Genomic DNA, 21,439 nt, shown 5'->3' on the forward strand with positions numbered 1-21,439 from the left:
CCGTGCTCTCAGGCACTGATGCACAGACAGCAAATGCACACACCAGAACTGCAGGATCCTTACCGACCCGACGACCCAGTGTGACCTGTTCCCAAAATCCCACCTCAGAAGACTACGGCCCACCAAAGCAGAGGATACGTCAGACAACGCTCCAAGGCCCTGAGGACGAGTCCTAGGAAAACCCCCAAAACCAGTCTGAGCACCGACCAAGTCAGCATCAGTCCTGCACACGACGCCAGCTGAGGGGAGCCTCTGAGTCTGGACCATGGGGCCACAGTCAATGCCGTCAGCGAGCATCTACAGCGTGCCACTTTTGTCACCCCCAACACAGCCCGAGGTGGGCAATGTTCTCCCCCACCTACAGATGACGACCTGGGCTCAGGAAGCTGCGTGGCCGGCCCGGGGGAGCATGGCCAGGAGGTGGGGAGCCAAGAGCTGAGCTCTAACCTGCCCTGATCCTTCCACATCAAGCAACCCAGCTCCGTGACTGTGATGTGAAAAGGGCACACCGACAGTCTTGTAAAAGAACGGTATTAGAAAATTGATGTAAATTAACATAAATACTCCACAGGGCTCTTCCCAAAGGGCCGGGCCCTCTGAATGGGGGGCTGATGCCACCAGGTCAACCTGGCCCGGCAAGCACCATGACAACACTGTTGCGCAGACAGTGAGAGGGCCCATTTCAACCATCACCAAATGACACTCCGGCTGAATTAATGAGACTCTGATGAAAAAATGTGAAATCATTTTGAACTTCTGAAACAGAGCAGGGCAAACCTCAACTTTAGCCAATTATTCAAGAATCCAAACAAGAAGTGGGAATTTTACATAAACGGTTTAACCTCAGGCCGTGCTCAGGTTAGAAGTCACTGCTCTGTCAAGCTGCCGCCTGCTCTGGGAAGAGGCCCCGAGGGCCATCAGGGCATCTGCAGAGGAAACGGACTCTGTGAGGGCCCCGCAGAGCCGGTACAGGCCTGGGGAGGAAGTGCCGGGAGTCTCCAGAGGAGGGCCCAGCCACCGCAAAAGCTCGTCAATCACCATGTGACTCAGCCCGCACGCTCCATGGACATGCCGACAGAGCCCAGGGACAGTGGCGTCGGTCAGGACGCTGGTCAGGACGTACTCTTTTGGTTGAAGGAATCCGAAGGCAGTCTTCCTCTACGTGAAAGCCGCAGGTCAGCCCCACTTCCTTAATGAAATCCAGGTACTCGCGATACTGCGTCTTCTGGCTCTGCCGCCGGGGGTATTTCCCAACGAAGTCAAAGAAGCAGCAGGGAAGGACAAAGAAACGGCAATGGTAGGACGACCTTGAAGAAGAATCAACAACCAGAGAAACCAAAAGCCTTGAACAGTGTCATTAAGTCCAACAGCAGAGACCCACTTGGGCAGTGACGGATCAGGGCAAAACAGACAAGATCTGCTCCTGGCTAATAAAAAAGAGCTGCAGTCCTCCCCAGCTTAATTTCTAGAAACAATGCATCGTGTTATGTGTCTCTGACAAGCCACGAATTCTATTATTTTTATAAAGAATACCTTTCCGTCGCAGACAGGCTTGTCAGCTATAATCTAAGGCTTTCTGAAGCACTGAGATTCCAGCTACGACTTGGAGGTCTCAGAGGCAGGCACACCCGAGGCCACGTCAGAGCTGGTGCTTGGCCTGTGTTGTTCCCTGAGCGCTGAAGCAGCCACACGGCTCCTGGACAAAGGAGACCTGCAGCAGCGCATAGTGTTCCTCAGCGCAACAGGCGTGCGTGCGCTCACGATGAAGAGACCAACGCCACCGTGAAGGGTCTGCTGTATTGACAGGGTTTTCCTCTGAGGACAAACCCTCCTCTTACCAGGAAAAAAACTTCGTGAAAAAAGATACGTCTTCCAATATTGGCTATAGCCACCGTGGAAGCAAGCACAGCACTGTCCAGGAGAAATGCAGTGCGAACCATTTAGGTAATTGGAAATGCCAAGTAGCCACACTTTTAAAAAGTAAAAAAAAACAGGTGGGATACACATTAACAATACATTTAATTCAACCGAATAAAGTCACATGTTATTGTTCCAACAACTTGGACTGGCCACACTCCAGGTGCTCAGGGGCCACACGTGGCTCGAGGTTTCCATCCTGCACAGCGCCGTCTGGATGACAACAGCATGTCTCGGCCCCTGCCAGGCCCACTCCCCCTTACCTGGCTGCGATCACAGGTATCCACGGCGTGAGTTCATCAGAATGGTTACCGATTAACCAGTCCACATCAGGAAAGAGGCTCTTATCCTCGGGTGTGACTGCACCTTCCTAGAGAACACCACAAAAAGGAGACCAAGTGTCAAGTAGATAAACCTGAGACTGCAGAGGCAGCAAGGCAGAGTGGATGAGCAAAGGCCCTGTGGTCACACGCTGGACTCACACCGCATGGCCGGCTTATGTGCCCAGATCTGACTCAACGCCCTGTGGGCTTCCCCCAGAGAGGGCAGGAGGCAGCCTGCTGCCACGAGGCCACTGAGAATCAGAGGGAGAGTGAAGGTGCCCAGCCCAGGGCCTCCCTCAGAGGACACGTCATACTGGGGACATCCAGTCATCTCTGGAGAGGGTCTTGTTGTTAGTTGCAGTCCAGAATCAATTCTGACCCATGGAGACTCCATGTGAGCAGCAGAACTGCTCCAAAGGGTTTTCAAGTCTATGACCTCTCAGAAGCAGACTGCTAGGCCTGTTTTCTGAGATGCCTCTGGGTGGGCTTGAACCAGCAACCTTTTGGTTAGCAGTCAATCACTTAGCTGTTTACGCCACCCCGGGTGGAAGGCAACTAGGCAGACCTTTCTGAGGGCTAATCCCCTCTGGCTTCTGAAACATGGTTTCTTACCTAAACATAATAAGGAACTGTGGGCAAGATGGAGCACACGAACTGTCTCGCTTTGGCAGAACAGGGGGAAGAAAGAGCCGGAGTGGGCGAGCAGAAGGCAGCCAAGCTCCAACACAGTGCTGAGGCCAAGGGGAGCGCTGGCCAGTTTAGAACGACAGAGCCCAGACGAGGGGCATCCGCGCCCAATCCCAGGCACCTTCCATGGGCCTCTACCACCCTTCTACAGCTCTACAGTCCTTCTGGTTCTTAATCTGTGTATGTGCTTCTATTTACACGTAAATGACACGGGAAACAGTAGAGCCCGGCTGGTCTGTGTGTAATCTATTTACACATAAATGACACGGGAAGCAGTAAGGCCCAGCTGGTCTGTGTGCTTCTATTTACACGTAAATGACACGGGAAACAGTAAGGCCTGGCTGGTCTGTGTGTAATCTATTTACATATAAATGACACGAGAAACAGTAAGGCCCGGCTGGCCTGTGTGCTTCTATTTACACATAAATGACACGGGAACCAGTAAGGCCTGGCTGGTCTGTGTGTAATCTATTTACACGTAAATGACACAGGAACCAGTAAGGCCTGGCTGGTCTGTGTGTAATCTATTTACACGTAAATGACACGGGAACCAGTAAGGCCTGGCTGGTCTGTGTGTAATCTATTTACACGTAAATGACACGGGAAACTGCGAGGCCCGACTGGTCTGTGTGTAATCCACAAGCAGGAAAAACGAGTCTCTGGCACTGTTTATTCTTCGTTACCACCCATTCTAGATTTAAGCCGGCACGCTGGTCCCTTTAAATGGCCTGTCTGAACACAAACATGGCACAGTGGCTAAGAGCCTGGCTGCTAACCGAAACACCAGCAGTGTGAGGCCACCAGCCGCTCCTCAGAAACCCTATGGGACAGTTCAGCAGTGTGAGGCCACCAGCCGCTCCTCAGAAACCCTACGGGACAGTTCGGCAGTGCGAGGCCACCAGCCGCTCCTCAGAAACCCTACGGGACAGTTCGGCAGTGTGAGGCCACCAGCCGCTCCTCAGAAACCCTACGGGACAGTTCGGCAGTGTGAGGCCACCAGCCGCTCCTCAGAAACCCTACGGGACAGTTCGGCAGTGTGAGGCCACCAGCCGCTCCTCAGAAACCCTACGGGACAGTTCTACTCCGTCCTATAGGGTTGCTATGAGTTGGGATCGACTTGACAGCAATGGGTTTGGTTTTTGTTTTTTTTTTCTTAATCAACACAAACGTAAGTTACATTTAACAACCACCACAATCACAGCGACAGCTACCTTGTCAACAGCACCCCAGACAACAAAATCCCGCTTGCTTTTTATAAGGAGTTTTAATTGGTATTTTGAATGTAGCAAACTGCAATACTCCACTTCACACACAGCCACACAAACAAAATTAAGACCCTTCCCCATCACTGCAAGGCTGCTGTTACAAACAGCTGCTTTTTCTGAGCACCCTCCTGCCTGGCCTCAAAGAGGCTTCTGAAGGGGTGAAAGCGCCGCACCACCTCTTGGCCTGTCTCAACATTATACCTGCTCCTGGATCCACCCGCTGTGCTAGGAGAGAACCCCGCTCCGGGAAGCTGGACAGTACGGTGCACTTGCCAACAAAAGCATTTCACATGTGGCCATGTTCTTCCAGACAGGCCAGGCCTCCATAGGGCACGCCCCCGGGAACACAGAATGCTGCTGGGAGGTGACCCATGACACCACCCTTTAAGGAGACGTTGCCCTCTGAGCTCATCAGGAAGGAGAGCTGGACTTGAACCGTCTCTCCCCCCGGGGGCTGTGGCTCCATAAGGAGGGCGACTGGACAGCTCACAGCCAGTCTGCTGTCATCTACACAGCTGCCTGGTTCTGGACCTGCTGCCTGACCTCCCCCCAGCTCCAGTTTACTGCCTGCTGCCTCCTCCTTCACTGAGCTCCACCTCAGTGCGCCTTCTGAGCCCAGGCCTTCCCTCTGCCTGTGCCACCCTGGCCGTGTGCTGCCTGCTGTGCGTCTCCCCAGGGCATTCTCCCCGGCTACACACCACACGGTCACTGTTCGTTTGTGGACTCTATGAACGCCCCCCCCATTCGTGCAGGAAGGGCCTTTAGTCCCTGCTGCGTCCCCTGCACCCGGAAGAGGGTCTGGCAGGCAGCGGGCCTCAAGTACTTGATAAATAAATGAACTGCTTCATCATTTCTCCTGTTTTATAGAACAGATATCTTATATTATTCAAAATCCTTTTTGAAACAAAAGTCGCCCCTAGGTATCCGGATATGCTCAAGTCCCTTATACAAAATGGTGTAGTATTTGCATATAACCTACGCACATCTTCCCGGACACTTTAAACCGTCTCTGCGTTATTTGTAACACCTAACACAAAGTAAATGCTATGTGAATAGCTGTTACACCAGACTGTTCCAGGAATAACGACAAGGAACGGTGTGTACGTGTTCAGTACAGACGCAGTGACCCTAGGCCTGATGGCACAGTACACGTCACACTCAGGGCGAATGACGGACGCTCCCATGAAAGCTGGAAACGAGGATCTGTGAGAGGGTGGGAGGCTACAGCACGGGACGCTGTGCGTCACTTTTTTTTTTGTCCCCAAATATTTTCAATCCCTGGCTGGTTGAACCTGTGGACACGGGACCCACGGATGTGGAGGGCTGACATGTAACTGAAGTAAAGCCCTTCTGAAAAGCATCAGACGTGAATAAAAACTCCTTTAATCCATCCTGTGTGCGCCAGCGGAGTTCTCTCCAGCTAATCCTGACAACCAGTCCAGGGAGGAGGAGAACATCCACCTTGGAGAGATCTCAGCTCCCTTCCATGGCCAGTTCAGACCCCAGCTGCCAACGCAGCCCTTCTCTCTCATCCCCAGCCACCTGGGTGTAGGCACAGCTCCTGAACTTTAGGCCAGCCAGCCCACCACTCTTTTCAGATGCGGTAAGTCAGTGGGATGACTCAAACTCCAGTGAAAAGGCCAACTTTAATCAAGCAGAAAAAGATATAAACACACAGAGTGAGGTCTAGGAGGGGCCCTGCAGGGAGGCCTCACTGCTGACCCATGGGCCCCGCTCCACTAGGTCCTGCAGGGGAGACCTCACTGCTGACTCATGGGTCCCGCCCTCGACTGGGTCCTGCAGGGGGGTCTCACTGCTGACCCACAGGCCCCCACCTGGCCGGGCCCTGCAGGGAGGCCTCACTGCTGACCCATGGGCCCCGCTCCACTAGGTCCTGCAGGGGAGACCTCACTGCTGATTCATGGGCCCCGCCCTCGACTGGGTCCTGCAGCGGGGCCTCACTATTGACCCACAGGCCCCCACCTGGCCGGGCCCTGCAGGGAGGCCTCACTGCTGACTGAGACCTGAGCAGACATGCCATGCTCCAGGCACTAGAGATAGTGCCACACACAGCAAGTGTCCCAGCTCCACCCCTTCCCCGGGGGTGGAGGGGCTGGAGGGCCACCGGCCTGGAGGAAGACGCACACTCGGGCAGACAGCACCGCTGCCGAGCAGAGAGCACCCCTACTCCAATTTAGCCAGAAAGGGTTGAGAAGTATGAACCTTCATCCCACTCACTTCTGTCTCTGTGAATCCCACAGTGATCAGACTCACATGGATTAGCGTGGCCACACATCTGACCAGCTGGCAACACAAGGGACCTCTCATCAGATCAGAGTGGGCACACGCATGCGGGTTAGTGTGGTCACAGGTCTGACTGGCTGACAACACATCAGAGCCACCAATACAACAGGACAGTCTGTGTTGAGACCACATGAATCCAGAGAGCTCGTACCTCCAGCTGTGTCTCTGGTCCGAACATGGCCCATATCCTTCTTCTTCGGACATCAATCCCTCTGCCTGGATGCTGAAATAGTTAATTTTAGAGGTCAAAGGTCAAGCTCAATCCTCACACATTAGCAGAAGCTATAAAGCCCTGCAGGGACTGCCCTGGTACTCAGCGTGAGACCCCACAGCATTCCCCATTGGTGCGAGCACAGGCTCTCAGCTATCTGCAGCGACCCCCGCCCCACACGGCACCGACGGGCCCCTGCGCTCCACTCATGGTCACCACGAGTCCTCCCAGGGCCATGAAGCCGAGGTGGCTCCTGTGTCTGACCATAGCGTCCTTTCATCTAGAAATGCTTCCCGGGACCGGGACCGGGACCAGGACCAGGGCCGGGACCAGGACTACTGGAAAACATGAGCCCAGCTCTCAGCCCTCAGTCCAGTTCAGATTCCTGGGCACTGCCCTTCTGCTTTCCAACCGAACCACGGCTGGTCCTGTCAGGTCACTTCTGTCAGCAGTGACCACCACCCACAGCCCATGACCATGAGCCTTTAGATCTCATGGGGCCACCCTGTGTCCATGTCTAGGAGGAGGGGGCGTGAGGCACTTCCCACTGCCACCACACACCGACTTCCAAATCACCACCTAACGTGCCAACACCGACAGCCAGCCTGGGTACAGGGATTACAGCCACAAACTCCTTCTTTTATAAAACACCTCCAAGAGTGCGCATCAACAGCCCCATGTCACACTCCCGCAGCTGTGAGCACACATCTGTCCCAGTAGGTGGAGGCTCAGCAGGAAGACGAGCAGCTCTGGGGTCAGGCAGATCGGGCTGTGAACCCCAGGCTGGCCTGTGCCCTCTGCTCACAGCGGGGAAACAGCACCCAGGGCACCGGCTACACTGGGAGGAGTGTGAGGTAGGGAGACGCTCAGCACAGGGTGCACCCGCACACACTCACCAAGCTCTGCAGGCCGGGTCCCATCCTAAGCACCTCACTGCCTTGATCCCTCACTGCAGACAGCTAGTCAACAGGTGCAAAGCCCCGTGCCACGCCGCCCATGTAGCTGTGTGTGTGATTGGCTTACCACACCAGAACAGAAGCTTCTCGAGGGCAGGTCCCGCCTGACCCTTCATCCCCGAGCAACGCCCTGAAGTGGTACGTTTTCAGAGGAAAAAAAACCTACAGCAAAGGCACAGATGCTGCTGCTGCTGCGAGCCCGTCATTTTACAGGCTCACACGGGAATGCCCCAGGGACTGCTCTCAGGGTCTAATGAGGTCACCGGTTTTTCCCCCGTTTCACAAATGAACAGGAGTTTTTAATTAGTCACTATTCTGAGAGCCAGCCAGGCTCAGAACTGAGACTGTACCAGCAGGAACAACTACCAGCAGACCTTGGGCGTGACTTGCAGACACCCTGGAGAAGGGGCTTGAGTTGTGCGTTACCCCGGCACGGCGAAGGATGTGCACCAGGAGGCCGTTCCCGCAGCCCAGGTCCACGAACGACTGCTTCTTGGTCACTCCCCACTCAGCTCGCTCTTCTTCCCACAGGATCTAAGTAAACAGGAAAAAAAGCAAAACTAAAAAAAGAAGGAAAGGCCAGTTCGTAGTCCAATCTATCCAAGAAAATTTCAGACACAGGCCCCACTGGGATTACAAATCCCACGTCCACAACCAGACAGCCAGGTCCTTTTACGGTCTGAGCCTCGTCACAGACCACACACAGACAAGCAGGGCAGGCCTGGTCTGCTCCCCATGGGGGACAGTGCTGACAGCCCTCAGGCCTGCGTGGGGCACCTAAACCTCTCTTCTTCCACTCAGAGTCCACATTAAAAGGGTCATCTTGGGGGTTTGGCCTGTATTTTTCAGATTCTGTGTACTTTGATAATCAGAAACGAAAACGCTATTTCTTTAAAAAGTCTTGAGAGAACTGCAGTTGAAAGGAAATTGGAAATCATCTAGCCTAGGCGTCTTATAGACATGAAAATCAAGCTTATTAGTCAGGGGCCACGCCTGATGGACCAGGCCAGCCAGCACTCTGTGGTTCATTCACATTCAAGTTCCTTCTATTTTCATGCCACAGCACCCCACACAGCAACACCGTCACATGTGACAGCCCCACGACAGCCACAAGCTGACCGTCAGTCGTGGCCTCGATGGCCGGCCGGCAGCAGCCTTTGCCACGCCACGCAGACGCAGGCCACAGGAAGCCTTACCAGCAGGTATGTGGCGATGGCCACATCTTCATACACAAACTTTTCAGGGTCGGTCACTTCAGGCCACACCTACAATTTAAAGCACACGTGTGAACTACGGCTTCATTTCCTCACCATCTCACAACACCGGAGCGACCCCTGGCAGTGTAAGTTAACGAAGACGAACCACGTAATAAAATAAAGGTGTGTGCAGAATGTGGGTGAGGTGGGCACAGTGTGACCAAGACAAATGACACCACTAGGAAGCACACAAGAAAGAAGGGCGCTTCTGGTAAATGCTACGACATACACCAGTTTGCAACCACAATCAAAAGAAAGAGACGTGTGTGGTTACCTATGTACATACGTAAGCATTTACATGTACAGGTGCATACAAGTATGTATATGTGTGTACGCATGTGTGCGTGTATCTATGTAAACTTATGGGTGTACTTGCACGTATGTTCAAATATACAATAAAGCCCTGTCTTAGTCATCTAGCGTTGCTGTAACAAAAATACCACAAGCGGATGGCCTTAACAAAGAGAAATTTATTTCCTCACAGTAAAGTAGGCTAAAAGCCCAAATTTGAGGCGTCAGCTCCAGGGAAAGGCTTTCTCTCTCTGTCAGCATTCTCATCAATCTTCCCCCAGACTAGGAGCTTCTCTGTGCAGGGACCCCGGATCTAAAGGACGCGCTCTGCTCCCAGCGCTGCTTTCTTGGTGGTATGGGGTTCCCAGTTCTGCTCATGTATCTCTTTTATATGTCAAGAGATTGTCTCAAGACACAGTCCAGTCTTGTAGATTGAGTCCTGCCTCACTAACACAACTGCCGCCCACCCTCCCTCATTAACATCATAGAGGCAGGATGTACAACACATACGAAAATCACACAATACCAAGAATCACGGCCTAGCCAGATTGATACACACATTTTTGGGGTGACACAATTCAATCCATGACAAGCACACAGAAAGTATGGTTACGGATAGTTCTTAGACATAACCAAACACCTCATAGGATGGGTTTTCTGGGTTTAAAGGCTTAGGACCACAGTCTCAGGTGACATTTCAGTCAATTGGCATAAAATAGTTCATAAAGTTTACACTCTACATTCCAGTCTGGCGAGTAGTGTCTGGGGTCTTGAAAGTTTGTGAGTGGCCATCGAAGGCCTAACTATTGGTCTCTATCTGTCTGGAGCGAAAGAGAGAGGAGGGAACCAAAGGCTCAGAGAAGAAATCGGTCTGTAGGACTAACTGTGTACATGAACCATGGCCTCATCGAGCTGAGACCAGAAGAACTCAATGGTGCCCAGCTATCACTACTAACCACTCTGATCCGGGCCACAGGAGGTGAATCCTGATACAACAGGAGAAAAATGTGGAACAGAACCTCAAATCCTTAAAAAGTCCAGACTTACTGGACAAGTTGAGACAAGGCGACTCCCTGAGACTATCGCTCTGAGGTACTTTCAACCTTGAACCAAAACTATCCCGAGGTCACCTTTTAGCTAAATAAGAGACTGGCTCAGAAAATACCATCACCTGTGAGTACCGCTGTGGTAAAATGAGTTTGTGTCGCCTTCTGCCTTGGTTCTGTGAAACAGACAGAGCAAGGAAGTAGCCTGGGAGATTCTGATAAAATGTTAGTTGCCCTAGTCCTTTGGAGAAGCTTGTTACTTTTGCCCAGGGAAGAAGCCAGTCCCCTTCAGCAGAAAATGTCACCTATTATACGAATAAATAGAGCCACTTACAAGGGAATTGATCAGTTATTGTACAAATGTTGCTGTTGTTAGGTGCCACTGAGTACAACAGAACCAAATACTGCCCAGTCCTCCGCCATCCTCACAATCGTTGTTATGCTGGAGCCCACTGTTGCAGCCACTGTGTCAATCCATCTCATTGAGGGTCTTCCTCTTATTTGCTGACCCTCTACTTTACCACACACGATGTCCTTCTCCAGGGACCGGTCCCTCCTGATAACATGTCCAAAGTATGTAAGACGCAGTCTCACCATCCTTGCTTCTAAGGAGCATTCTGGTTGTACTTCCTCCAAGACAGATTTGTTCCTTCTTTGGCAGTCCATGGCATATTCAATATTCTTCGCCAACACCACAATTCAAAGGCGGCAACTCTTCTTCGGTCTTCCTTATTCATTGTCCAGCTTTCACATGCATATGATGCTACTGAAAATACCATGGACTGGGTCAGGTGCACCTTGGTCTTCAGGGTGACATCTTTGCTCTTCAACACTTTAAAGACGTCCTTTGCAGCAGATTTGCCCAATGCGATGCGTCTTTTGATTTCTTGACTGCTGCTTCCATGGCTGTTGATTGTGGATCCAAGTAAAATGAAATCCTTGACAACCTCAATCTTTTCTCCGTTTATCATGATGTTGCTTACTGGTCCCATTGTGAGAATTTTTGTTTTATGTTGAGGTGTAATCCATACCAAAGACTGTAGTCTTTGATCTTCATCAGTAAGTGTTTCAAGACCTCTTCACTTTCAGCAAGCAAGGTTGTGTTATCTGCATAACACAGGTTGTTAGTGAGTCTTCCTCCAATCCCGACACCCCATTCTTCATACAGTCCAGCTTCTGGATTATCTGCTCAACAACTGCCTCTTGATCTACGGACAGGTTCTTCATGAGCACAATTAAGTGTTCTGGAATTCCCATTCTTCGCAGTGTCATCCATAATTCGTTATGATCCACACAGTCAAATGCCTTTGCATAGTCAAGAAAACACAGGTAAACATCCTTCTGGTATTCTCTGCTTTCAGCCAGGATCCGTCTGATATCAGCAATGATACCCCTGGTTCCAGGTCCTCTTCTGGAACCAGCCTGAACTTCTGGCAGTTCCCTGTTGATATACTGCTGTAGCCACTTTTGCATGATTATCCAAATAGGGTGCATAAAATCCACCCAACAGAATCGAGCCACATGCCTACATAAGCACCCATCCCAAAGAGATTAGGGGGTACCTCACTACCATCAAGAAGGGCCTGGAGCGGAGCACATCCTTTGGGCCTGGGGTCCCTGCACTGAGAACCCCCTGGACCCAGGAGACAGAGAGAGAGCTGTAATACTGGAGTGGTGGCAGCAGAACCAGGAGACCGGCTTGCCCACCCACAGAGCAAGAGAACAGAGGGCCTTCCGGCAGCAGGTTTGCTGGTGGAGTAGGGTGCCTCCAGGCACTTGCTGGTGGAGCTACAAAGCTGTAACGCTTGCCCAAGCACAGGCCGAGGTCAGGCCTGAGTGGGCCGGTGGCGGCAGCTGAAAAGAAGCTGTCCTGATTGAAGATCTGTATCCTGAGTTACTCTTGTTACTTCCAAACTGATCCCAATCCCATGTGGCTTCCCTAATAAACCCCTTAACTGTGAGTATGGTCTGTGAGTTCTGTGTGGCCACTGCAACAAATTATCAAAGCCAGCAGAGAAGCAGAGTGGCATGGGAGGGACGGCGGGTGTCAGAACTGGTAAAAAGGCTGGAGAGTGGCGGTATGTCTGACCTCCACCTCACAGGGGTCAGCTTTGGGCTGAAGCTGATTCTCACTCTCCCTGCAGTCAGACGGGGATGACACCACAGCTGCTCCTTCACAAACCATCAGAGTGAGACCAAACGGTCAACAACTACTCTAAGGCAAAGATGAGAAGGTAACGGGGCAGGGAAACTAGATGACTGGCAACAGAGCAAGCAGGACGGAAATGAGGGTGTCTGTACGCTGTGAACTGTATAACCAATACCACTGAACAATTTGTGCAGAAGCTGTGAAATGGAAGCTTCACTTGTCGTGTAAACTTTCACCAAAAGCACAAGGAAATGTTTAAAAACATATATTTTTTTCTAACATCCGTTATAATATTTCTTTTTACCTACTGTGTACCTGCAGCCCTGGTGGCTCAGTGGTTAAAAGCTTGGCTACTCACCAAAAGGTCAGCAGTTCAAATCCACCAGCCACTCCTTGGAAACCCTGTGGGGCAGTTCTACTCTATCCCATAGGGTCACTATGCATCGGAATCGACTCGATGGCAGAGGGTTTTATGGTGTATTTAGGAACGAAATGGTTAATTTCCTAGCACTTTGGAATTTTCCTGTTATCTTTATAAATTACTTCTAGCGTAATTACACTCTGGTCAGATAATACATATAATGATTTTACTTCTCTGGTGGCAAAAACAAGAAACATATATAAGCTTGACTGCTAACCAAAAGGTCGGCAGTTCAAACCCACCAGCCGCTCCCTGGAAACCCTGTGGGGCAGTTTTACTCCGTCCTATAGGGTCGCTATGAGTCAGAATCAGCTCAACGGCAATGGGTTTGGCTTTGGTCTTGGTTTTATATATAAACTTGTTCTAAAGGCAAAGATTCAGGACCAGTCTCTCCCGATGAGAGATGTACACAAAGCAGCATAGAACACCTGCACCACCGGTGTGTCCAGGGCAACACAGCCCGGAGCAGGACTGTGCAATCAAGGACAGGCGCACAAGATGTCTAGATGTGGCAAATGGACGTCAGGGTGAGCCCCTAATATGACTGTCCTGTTCACTACGTGAGGCTACAGCACGGACCGGGCATGAGAAAGCCAACAGTTCAGGGTCGGGAGGCAGTGCTCTGGCCCTGCTGGTGTGCCGGCGCCACCACCGCGAATAGCAGCCGGCCATCAGTCTCTGTGTCGGCCTGCGCCTTGACGAACACACGGCAGCAGGACTACCCCAGTGCTTTGAAAGATGGAGAACACTGGCTGTGCAAACCTAAGGTCTTGTTATTAAGATCGGTGACGTCCACAAAAAGAGCCTTTCCTTACCACACCTGCAAGCGGGGCTATGGTCTGAGCCTAAGTATGTACAAGAGCCTGCCACAGGGAACCGCGAGGGCGACTCTGACTCGCTGTCTGCATCTGTGTGAAACCAGAGGGTTTACAGAAAAGCAAATCTACCTTTCCTCGAGTGATCATACCACCTCATTTAAATGGCGGGGGGTGGGGGGGGGGCTCACGGGTCTTCCCCCGGAATTACCTTAACCATCTCTTTATACTTCTCTTTCAGTTCCTGGTAGAGCTTGCTGTACTTCACAACGGAAACTAGGGACAGAGTACTTGTAAACTCGCTCTTCTTGTTCTCGACAGACCACTTGGCCAACCTGGCCAGGAGCTCTTTTCCAAGCCAGATGGGTTTAGGATAGACAATTCCATCAGAATGCCATCTTTCTGGACAGAAAATTAAAACAGATATGAACCTTTAAAAATAAGAGAAATATGAATAAGCAGAGCTGGTTTACATTATTTTTAACTTATACATTTACCTCTCAAATGATGCAGAATCTTCAAGCTACCTAAAGGATAAGCTACTGAAACCACAAAATATTGAAAAACAAATTAGTCATTTAGTTCTTACCACTCATGCCGGCCACGACTGAGCTGAATTTGATATACGTTGCTGATCTTAACTTTTAAATTCCCTTCGGCGTCTTCTTCCAAAGGTAAGAAAGTGAGGGTTCCACCGAGAACATCTAGGAAAAAAAGATGATAAATTAACGCTGCTCAGTTCAGTGTCTCATCAGAAGGGCACGAAAATAGTGAAAAATACGTCGCCCTGCCTTCTACCTCACCAGCAGCTCTCCCCAGTGCGCTACTCTCGTCAGTTCCCAGGAGAACACAGATGCCCTGGTGCTTTGTTGCTACCGTATCCCAGTGCCTAGAGCGCACCAGGCACAAGGCAGGAACGGACAACAGGTCCTGGTTAGGGGGACACATGACCTGGGACCAGCGAGGCATGTGTGATGTTCTCGCCAAATCAAGGCAAGTGCCAGCGACGTGGAGCTTCGCAGGCTTGAGAGCTGCAGCCTGGGACCAGGACAAACTGTCACTGCCTGAGACACCAGGACAACCTCTGGCCATGATCTCCAGATGGGAATGGAACACAGCAAACTGCCAACACCAGGGGCCAGTTCAGACAGGCAAACGTCCTTCTAGGCCCTCCTCCCGGGCAAGGCTTTGTGCTGTGGAGCCTTACGCCTCGCAGGCACTCTGCACCCTCCCATGACAAGCCCAGCAGGAAGGAGTGTTCCAGAGCTCGGAGCGCTCCAGGCCAGAGAGGACGTGTAGGCTGCAAGTGCTAAGTATTCCCTTTTAAGTTTCCTTTTTTATACTTAACTCTCATGCTAACTTTACAACTTATCTCATAACGAGGAGCCCTGGTGGTGCAGTGGTTAAAGCACTTGGCTGGTAACTGAAAGGTTGGTGGTTTGAACCCACCAGCCACTCTGCAGGATAAAGATGTGGCGCTCTACTTCCGTAAAGATTACAGCCTTGCAAGCTTTGTGGGACAGACCTACTCTGTCCTACAGAGTTGCTATGCACTGGAATCAACTTGAAGGCAACGGGTTCGGGTACAGGTAGCATTGTTTTAATGTTGTTTCTACTCTTAGAAATTATTTAGCATCTCCTTAATCTATCTGTTGTTGTTAGCTGCCGTCAAGTCAGCCCGACTCACCTCGTGCACAACAGAATGAAACATTGTCGGGTCCTGCGTTTTCCCTGTGATTGGCTGTGGATCAGACCACTGTGATTCACAGGGTTTTCACTGGTTGATTTTCAGAAGCAGACCAGCAGGTCTTTCTTCCTAATCTGTCTGTCTCGAAGCTCTGCTGAGACCTTTTCAGCATCACGCAAGGCTCCACTGACAAATGGGTGGTGGGTGCGCACGGGATGCACTGGCTGGTGTGGAAGGCGAGAGTTCTACCCCCGAACCACCACTGTCCTCATCTAAGCCACCTGCTGAATTCCTGCTCTTCAAGCGACACCCAGCACATCCTTCATCTTCTCCCTGAAGCCTTCCAGACACTGCCAAATCAATCGCTCCATTCTCTGTATTAAGGACACACATTTCTATGCCCTAAAAAAAAAAAAGCCATCCCATTGACTTCTTGCCTGCATGGTTTCTGCCGAGTAGTCCGAGCTTATTCTTATCGACTCTCCCTTGTAGGTGACTTTTCGTTTATCCCTCACTGCTCTTGTAATTCTCTCTTTAGCTTTGGTTTTGGCAAGTTTGATTATAATATGTCTCGGTGACTTTCTTTTAAGATCTACCTTATGTGGAATTCGATGAGCATCTTGGATAGATACCTTCTCATCTTTCAAAAAATCAAGGAAGTTTTCTGCCAACAAATCTTCAACAATTTTCTCTGTATTTTCCGTTATCTCTCCCTGTTCTGGTACTTCAATCACTCATAGATTATTTCTCTTGATAGAGTCCCATATGATTCTTAAGGTGGGTGGGTTCTGCAGACGGACCATGGACACCCAAAGTTTCTGCTGTAAGGACTGGGAGGTACCAGTTATCTCTGGACCCCTGTCGCGGGTGGCTGGGTGACCTGAGTGGAGCTTCCAGTCCTTAGGTCCCTGATGTGAGTATGTGAGGACCTTGTTTAATAGGCAAAGCAATGTCAAACTGCAAACTCCCTACGACATTGCAAAGAACCGGCACATACTAATGCCTTTTCACTGATCCCCGGCTAGGTGAATGCGTTTTCATCTTACTGCATCTTACCACTACCAAAAACACTCTTACCTCGCACGACCATTTCTCTCCTCGGAGCAGTGAGCTGGCCCTGGGGGGTCGTTTTCGGGATGATGGTTCTGAGAACTACATCGAGGTCGCGCGGCGCGTCTTCCTGCGGTGCGGACTCGGAGCGGGCGAGGAAAGCCAGCATCTCCCCATTGCTGGTGACGAGGCTTCGGGAGAAATCTCCCCAGAGAGAATCCAGCTCCGAGGCGGGGAAGCCGGCCTCCCCGACCCCAGCCCTGCTCGGCTGCCCGGGGTCCCTCGGCTCCTCGCCTTGCTGGCGCCGGCCCTCGGCCTCCCCGGGCCCGCGCCCCGCCATGCCCTGCGCGGGTACTGCTCGCGGTCCGGGGCTCGGGCTGCCCTCGTGGGGCCCCTGGCTGGGTCCGGGTCCCGCTCCTCGCTCCTCGGGCCCGGGGACTGCGCTCGGCCAGCGGCCGCGGGCCTCAGAGCGCGGCAGGGCGGCGCTCCGGCGGGCCTCCAAGCGGGCGCCGTACAACCGCTTGTTGGCCACCTGGGGCCTCTCCAGCCACACGGCCACGGCGGCCCAGAAGCCCCCCGGGAGCAGCGCGCCAGGGTCGCGCACCGCCACCCGGCCCACCTCCGCCATGATCGGGCTGCTCCCAAGGCCCGGGGCGGCGCGGCGCGATGAGACGGCGCGGGGCGATAACGCCACCCGCGCGCCGGCGTCGCAGCGCTTGACGTCACGGGGCGGGGGGCGGGTCGGGGAAAGGAACCGCGCCAGGAAATGACGTACGTTTCCTCATGCGGTGTGCCTGGCCGTGTGCGTGTTCGCGAAAGGGCTCCGTTCGTCGCTGCGGTGCGCGCAACGCCACTACGGAGGGCGCAGCCCCGGCCTCTGGTGGGCCCAGTGCGCAGGCGCGGACATGGCCGGGGCGCGGCGGGCGGAGGGGAGGCCGGATGCGACAGGGGCGCCGAGCGGGCGCTGCGCGACGCGGCCAGGGGCCTGGGGGCCGTGGTGGCGCAGGGGTGCAGTTCTCCGCGTCTCGGCGGGAGGCCCGTGTTTGTGTGCCGGCCGTCCCCGCTGGCCTGACGACCAGGACCTGTCACAGCGCCGCACGGAGGAGGCAGCGCGTAGCTGCGCGGAACGGGGGCTGCACCTGAGTTAGGGGGAACGGCCCAGGGGATCCCCGTGTGCGAAGACGCGGTGAACCTACAGGCCGGGATAGGGCGAACGGCCCAGGGGATCCCCGTGTGCGAAGACGCGGTGAACCTACAGGCCGGGCTAGGGCGAACGGCCCAGGGGATCCCCGTGTGCGAAGACGCGGTGAACCTACAGGCCGGGTTAGGGCGAACGGCCCAGGGGATCCCCGTGTGCGAAGACGCGGTGAACCTACAGGCCGGGTTAGGGCGAACGGCCCAGGGGATCCCCGTGTGCGAAGACGCGGTGAACCTACAGGCCGGGTTAGGGCGAACGGCCCAGGGGATCCCCGTGTGGGAAGACGCGGTGAACCTACAGGCCGGGATAGGGCGAACGGCCCAGGGGATCCCCGTGTGTGAAGACGCGGTGAACCTACAGGCCGGGATAGGGCGAACGGCCCAGGGGATCCCCGTGTGCGAAGACGCGGTGAACCTACAGGCCGGGTTAGGGCGAACGGCCCAGGGGATCCCCGTGTGGGAAGACGCGGTGAACCTACAGGCCGGGATAGGGCGAACGGCCCAGGGGATCCCCGTGTGCGAAGACGCGGTGAACCTACAGGCCGGGATAGGGCGAACGGCCCAGGGGATCCCCGTGTGCGAAGACGCGGTGAACCTACAGGCCGGGTTAGGGCGAACGGCCCAGGGGATCCCCGTGTGGGAAGACGCGGTGAACCTACAGGCCGGGTTAGGGCGAACGGCCCAGGGGATCCCCGTGTGCGAAGACGCGGTGAACCTACAGGCCGGGATAGGGCGAACGGCCCAGGGGATCCCCGTGTGCGAAGACGCGGTGAACCTACAGGCCGGGTTAGGGCGAACGGCCCAGGGGATCCCCGTGTGCGAAGACGCGGTGAACCTACAGGCCGGGATAGGGCGAACGGCCCAGGGGATCCCCGTGTGCGAAGACGCGGTGAACCTACAGGCCGGGATAGGGCGAACGGCCCAGGGGATCCCCGTGTGCGAAGACGCGGTGAACCTACAAGCCGGGTTAGGACGAACGGCCCAGGGGATCCCCGTGTGGGAAGACGCGGTGAACCTACAGGCCGGGATAGGGCGAACGGCCCAGGGGATCCCCGTGTGGGAAGACGCGGTGAACCTACAGGCCGGGATAGGGCGAACGGCCCAGGGGATCCCCGTGTGCGAAGACGCGGTGAACCTACAGGCCGGGCTAGGACGAACGGCCCAGGGGATCCCCGTGTGGGAAGACGCGGTGAACCTACAGGCCGGGTTAGGACGAACGGCCCAGGGGATCCCCGTGTGGGAAGACGTGGTGAACCTACGAGGCCAGGTTACGGCGAACGGCTCAGGGGATCCCCATATGGGAAGGCGCGGCGAACCTACGAGGCTGGGTTAGGACGAATGACCCAGGGAATCCCTGTGTGGGAAAACGCAGTGAACCTACGAGGCCGGGTTAGGAGGAACAGCCCAGGAGATCCCCGTTTGGGAAGACGCGGTGAACCTATGAGGCCGGGTTAGGACGAACGACCCAGGAGATACCCCTTTGGGAAGACACGGTGAACCTACGAGGCCGGGTTAGGACAAACGGCCCAGGAGATCCCTGTATGGAAAGACGCGGCGAACCTAAGAGGCCGGTTAGGAGGAACGGCCCGGGAGATCCCCTTATGGGAAGACGCGGTGAACGTATGAGTCCGGGTTAGGACAAACAGCCCAGGAGAGCCCCGTATGGGAAGACGCGGTGAACGCATGAGGCCGGGTTAGGACGAACGGCCCAGGAGATCTCTCTTTGGGAAGACGCGGTGAACCCTAGAGGCTGGGAGCAGAGCATGCGAGGCGGGGGGAAGACTGGAGCCCAAGGCCTGAAAAGGAGCAGAAATCCACCTGTAGCCTTCTTGGCTGAGGAGCTTAACCTTTGCCCTTATGCCCTGCGGATCCATCCAAGACGTGTTGGTACCAGGTTGTCAGGATTGAAGCTGAGCTTCGAAAGAGAATTCTGGACATGAAAGATTTACAGACTCATAAAGCTCGTCCAGAAAACCTGGTGGCATAGTGTTAAAGTGCCAGGGCTGCAAACCAAAGAGTCGCAGTTCAAATCCACCAAGCGCTCCTTGGAATCTCTATAGGGCAGTTCTACTCTGTCCTATAGGGTCGCTATGAGTCCATTATGAGTCGGAATTGACTCAGCGGCACTGGGTGTGGTTTGTTTTAAAGATCGTCCAAGAGAGCAGATTTGGCATCTAGCCGATTGTCTCCAGTGTTGTTTACTGACAAGTTGAGACAGGCTGCTCCGTCATGACATTAACGGGACCGACACCATTTTTCTCTCTTCTAAACTTATTCTTGAGTGCTCAGTTCCTCTTTTCCTGTTGAATTTTTACTAATGACTAATGTCTTTTTCAGGCTGTAAAAACAAATGATACGATCTGAGAAAGTTTTGTGGCCACCAACATCACCCCAGGAGACCGGTCATCACCTGGGCAGCTGAGATGATACCTTGGGACCATAACCATCAGAATCACCCAGGAGAACAGTCACGCCCTGGAGAGATGAGCTGATACCTTGGGACCATGATCACCAGAACCACCCCAGGAGAGAAAGACATTCCACAAGTTCCTGAAACCTGTGATTTTGCCCTATAAATCTTTGAGCCAGTCTCCATTTGGGAGAGACAGACAGCTTTAGGAGGAGGTCATTCCCCCCATCTCCATATGCTGGTATATCTAATAAAGCTCTTGCTACCCACCTCACCCCTGTCTCGAGAATTGGCGGTTTGCAGCAGGCGCCTCTAACTTGTGACATTGTGGTAACAAAGTCAAGGAACCTAAGTTAGTGAATGTTCAAAATTACTGTTACGTGGCTTCGAAAAAGAAAGACCTGTCAATCTGCTTCTTTGAAGGTTACAGCCAAGAAACCCTGTGGTGCAGTTCTATTCTTGTCCTGTGGGGCCGCTGCGAGTCGGAATTGACTCCATGGCGCACAACAGCAATGAAACCATTTTTTTTTCTGCTTGCATTCTGATTTGCTTTCTTTTGTGGGAGAGTTACAGCGAGGTGCATTCCTCTGCCTGGGCACTGCCACGGGTGTTTCTTAGCCCTGAAAGTCGCCTGTCCCCTGTGGGTCCCCAGGAGGAACAGAGACAGTTAACCAGTTGCCATCAAGACGATTCCAACTCATGACGTTGCTGGGTGGCATAATCAGTTAAGCACTTGTCTACTAACCAGAAGGTTGGTGGGTTGAATCCACCTAGAGCTGCCTCGGAAGAAAGGTCCGATCTTCCAAAAGGTCACAGCTATGAAAACCCTGTGGAGCCGTTCTGCATTATGAAAGGGTAATGTGGGTAAAACGTCAAAGATTCCTCCTTCCTTCTTTTTGTCCTGCAGTCCCTCGGCTGGGATTTGCCATTCTCTAAAATGGGAGCAGTGGCGATTCAGTGGTAGGGTTCTCACCTTCCATGTGGAAGACCCAGCTTCAATTCCCAGCCAGAGTACCTCGCGCACAGGCACCGCCAGTCTGTCGTTGGAGGCCTGCGTGGTGCTGTGATGCCGAACAGAGTTCAGCTGAGCTTCCTGACTAAGATGGACTAGGATGAAAGACCTGACAATCTACTTCAGAAAATCAGCCAGGGAAAACCCCCTGGATCTGTATAAACGGCGAGGGGACAGCGTCTGAACTCCTGTAACTTCACAAGGGGAAAAGAAAAAAGATCAGAGAACTAGGGCTGATCGCTATGAGGCAGGGGTCAGACACACCCTTTCTCTCTGCCATTTTTACCAGTCCTGACCCCAGCCATCCCTCCTGCATCCCTCTCGGCTTTGTTCGATAATTCATTGCAATGGCTGCACGGAACTCAGAGACCATGCTTACAATTACGGGGTTTATTAGGGAAGTAACAGTTACAATTCAGGCTCAGAAAGGCTCAGGGTACGG

General features: G+C 53.2%; 2 protein-coding genes across 2 annotated transcripts in view; one reads left to right on the forward strand and one right to left on the reverse strand.

The window, feature by feature from the left end:
- TRMT44 (tRNA methyltransferase 44 homolog) overlaps positions 1-17,067 on the reverse strand; it is a 29,785-nt gene extending 12,718 nt beyond the window's left edge. The window contains exons 1-8 of the mRNA XM_049886664.1: positions 16,406-17,067; positions 14,231-14,345; positions 13,853-14,072; positions 8,860-8,928; positions 8,090-8,197; positions 6,648-6,719; positions 2,181-2,287; positions 1,124-1,307 (exon numbers count right to left, since the gene is read on the reverse strand). Of these exons, the coding sequence (XP_049742621.1) occupies positions 1,124-1,307; positions 2,181-2,287; positions 6,648-6,719; positions 8,090-8,197; positions 8,860-8,928; positions 13,853-14,072; positions 14,231-14,345; positions 16,406-17,006 (1,476 nt within the window). The 5' untranslated portion in view covers positions 17,007-17,067. The remainder of the gene's footprint in view (positions 1-1,123; positions 1,308-2,180; positions 2,288-6,647; positions 6,720-8,089; positions 8,198-8,859; positions 8,929-13,852; positions 14,073-14,230; positions 14,346-16,405) is intronic.
- Positions 17,005-19,900, forward strand: LOC126076771 (uncharacterized). Its single transcript, XM_049885319.1, has 6 exons — positions 17,005-17,099; positions 17,198-17,375; positions 17,496-17,870; positions 17,931-18,530; positions 18,591-18,830; positions 19,257-19,900. The coding sequence occupies exons 1-6, from the start codon at positions 17,005-17,007 to the stop codon at positions 19,260-19,262; spliced, it is 1,494 nt and encodes a 497-aa protein (XP_049741276.1). The 3' UTR covers positions 19,263-19,900.
- The last annotated feature ends 1,539 nt before the right edge of the window (positions 19,901-21,439 follow it).

This window comes from Elephas maximus, chromosome 5, assembly GCF_024166365.1.
Source record: "Elephas maximus indicus isolate mEleMax1 chromosome 5, mEleMax1 primary haplotype, whole genome shotgun sequence".
NCBI classification, from domain to species: Eukaryota; Metazoa; Chordata; class Mammalia; order Proboscidea; family Elephantidae; genus Elephas; species Elephas maximus.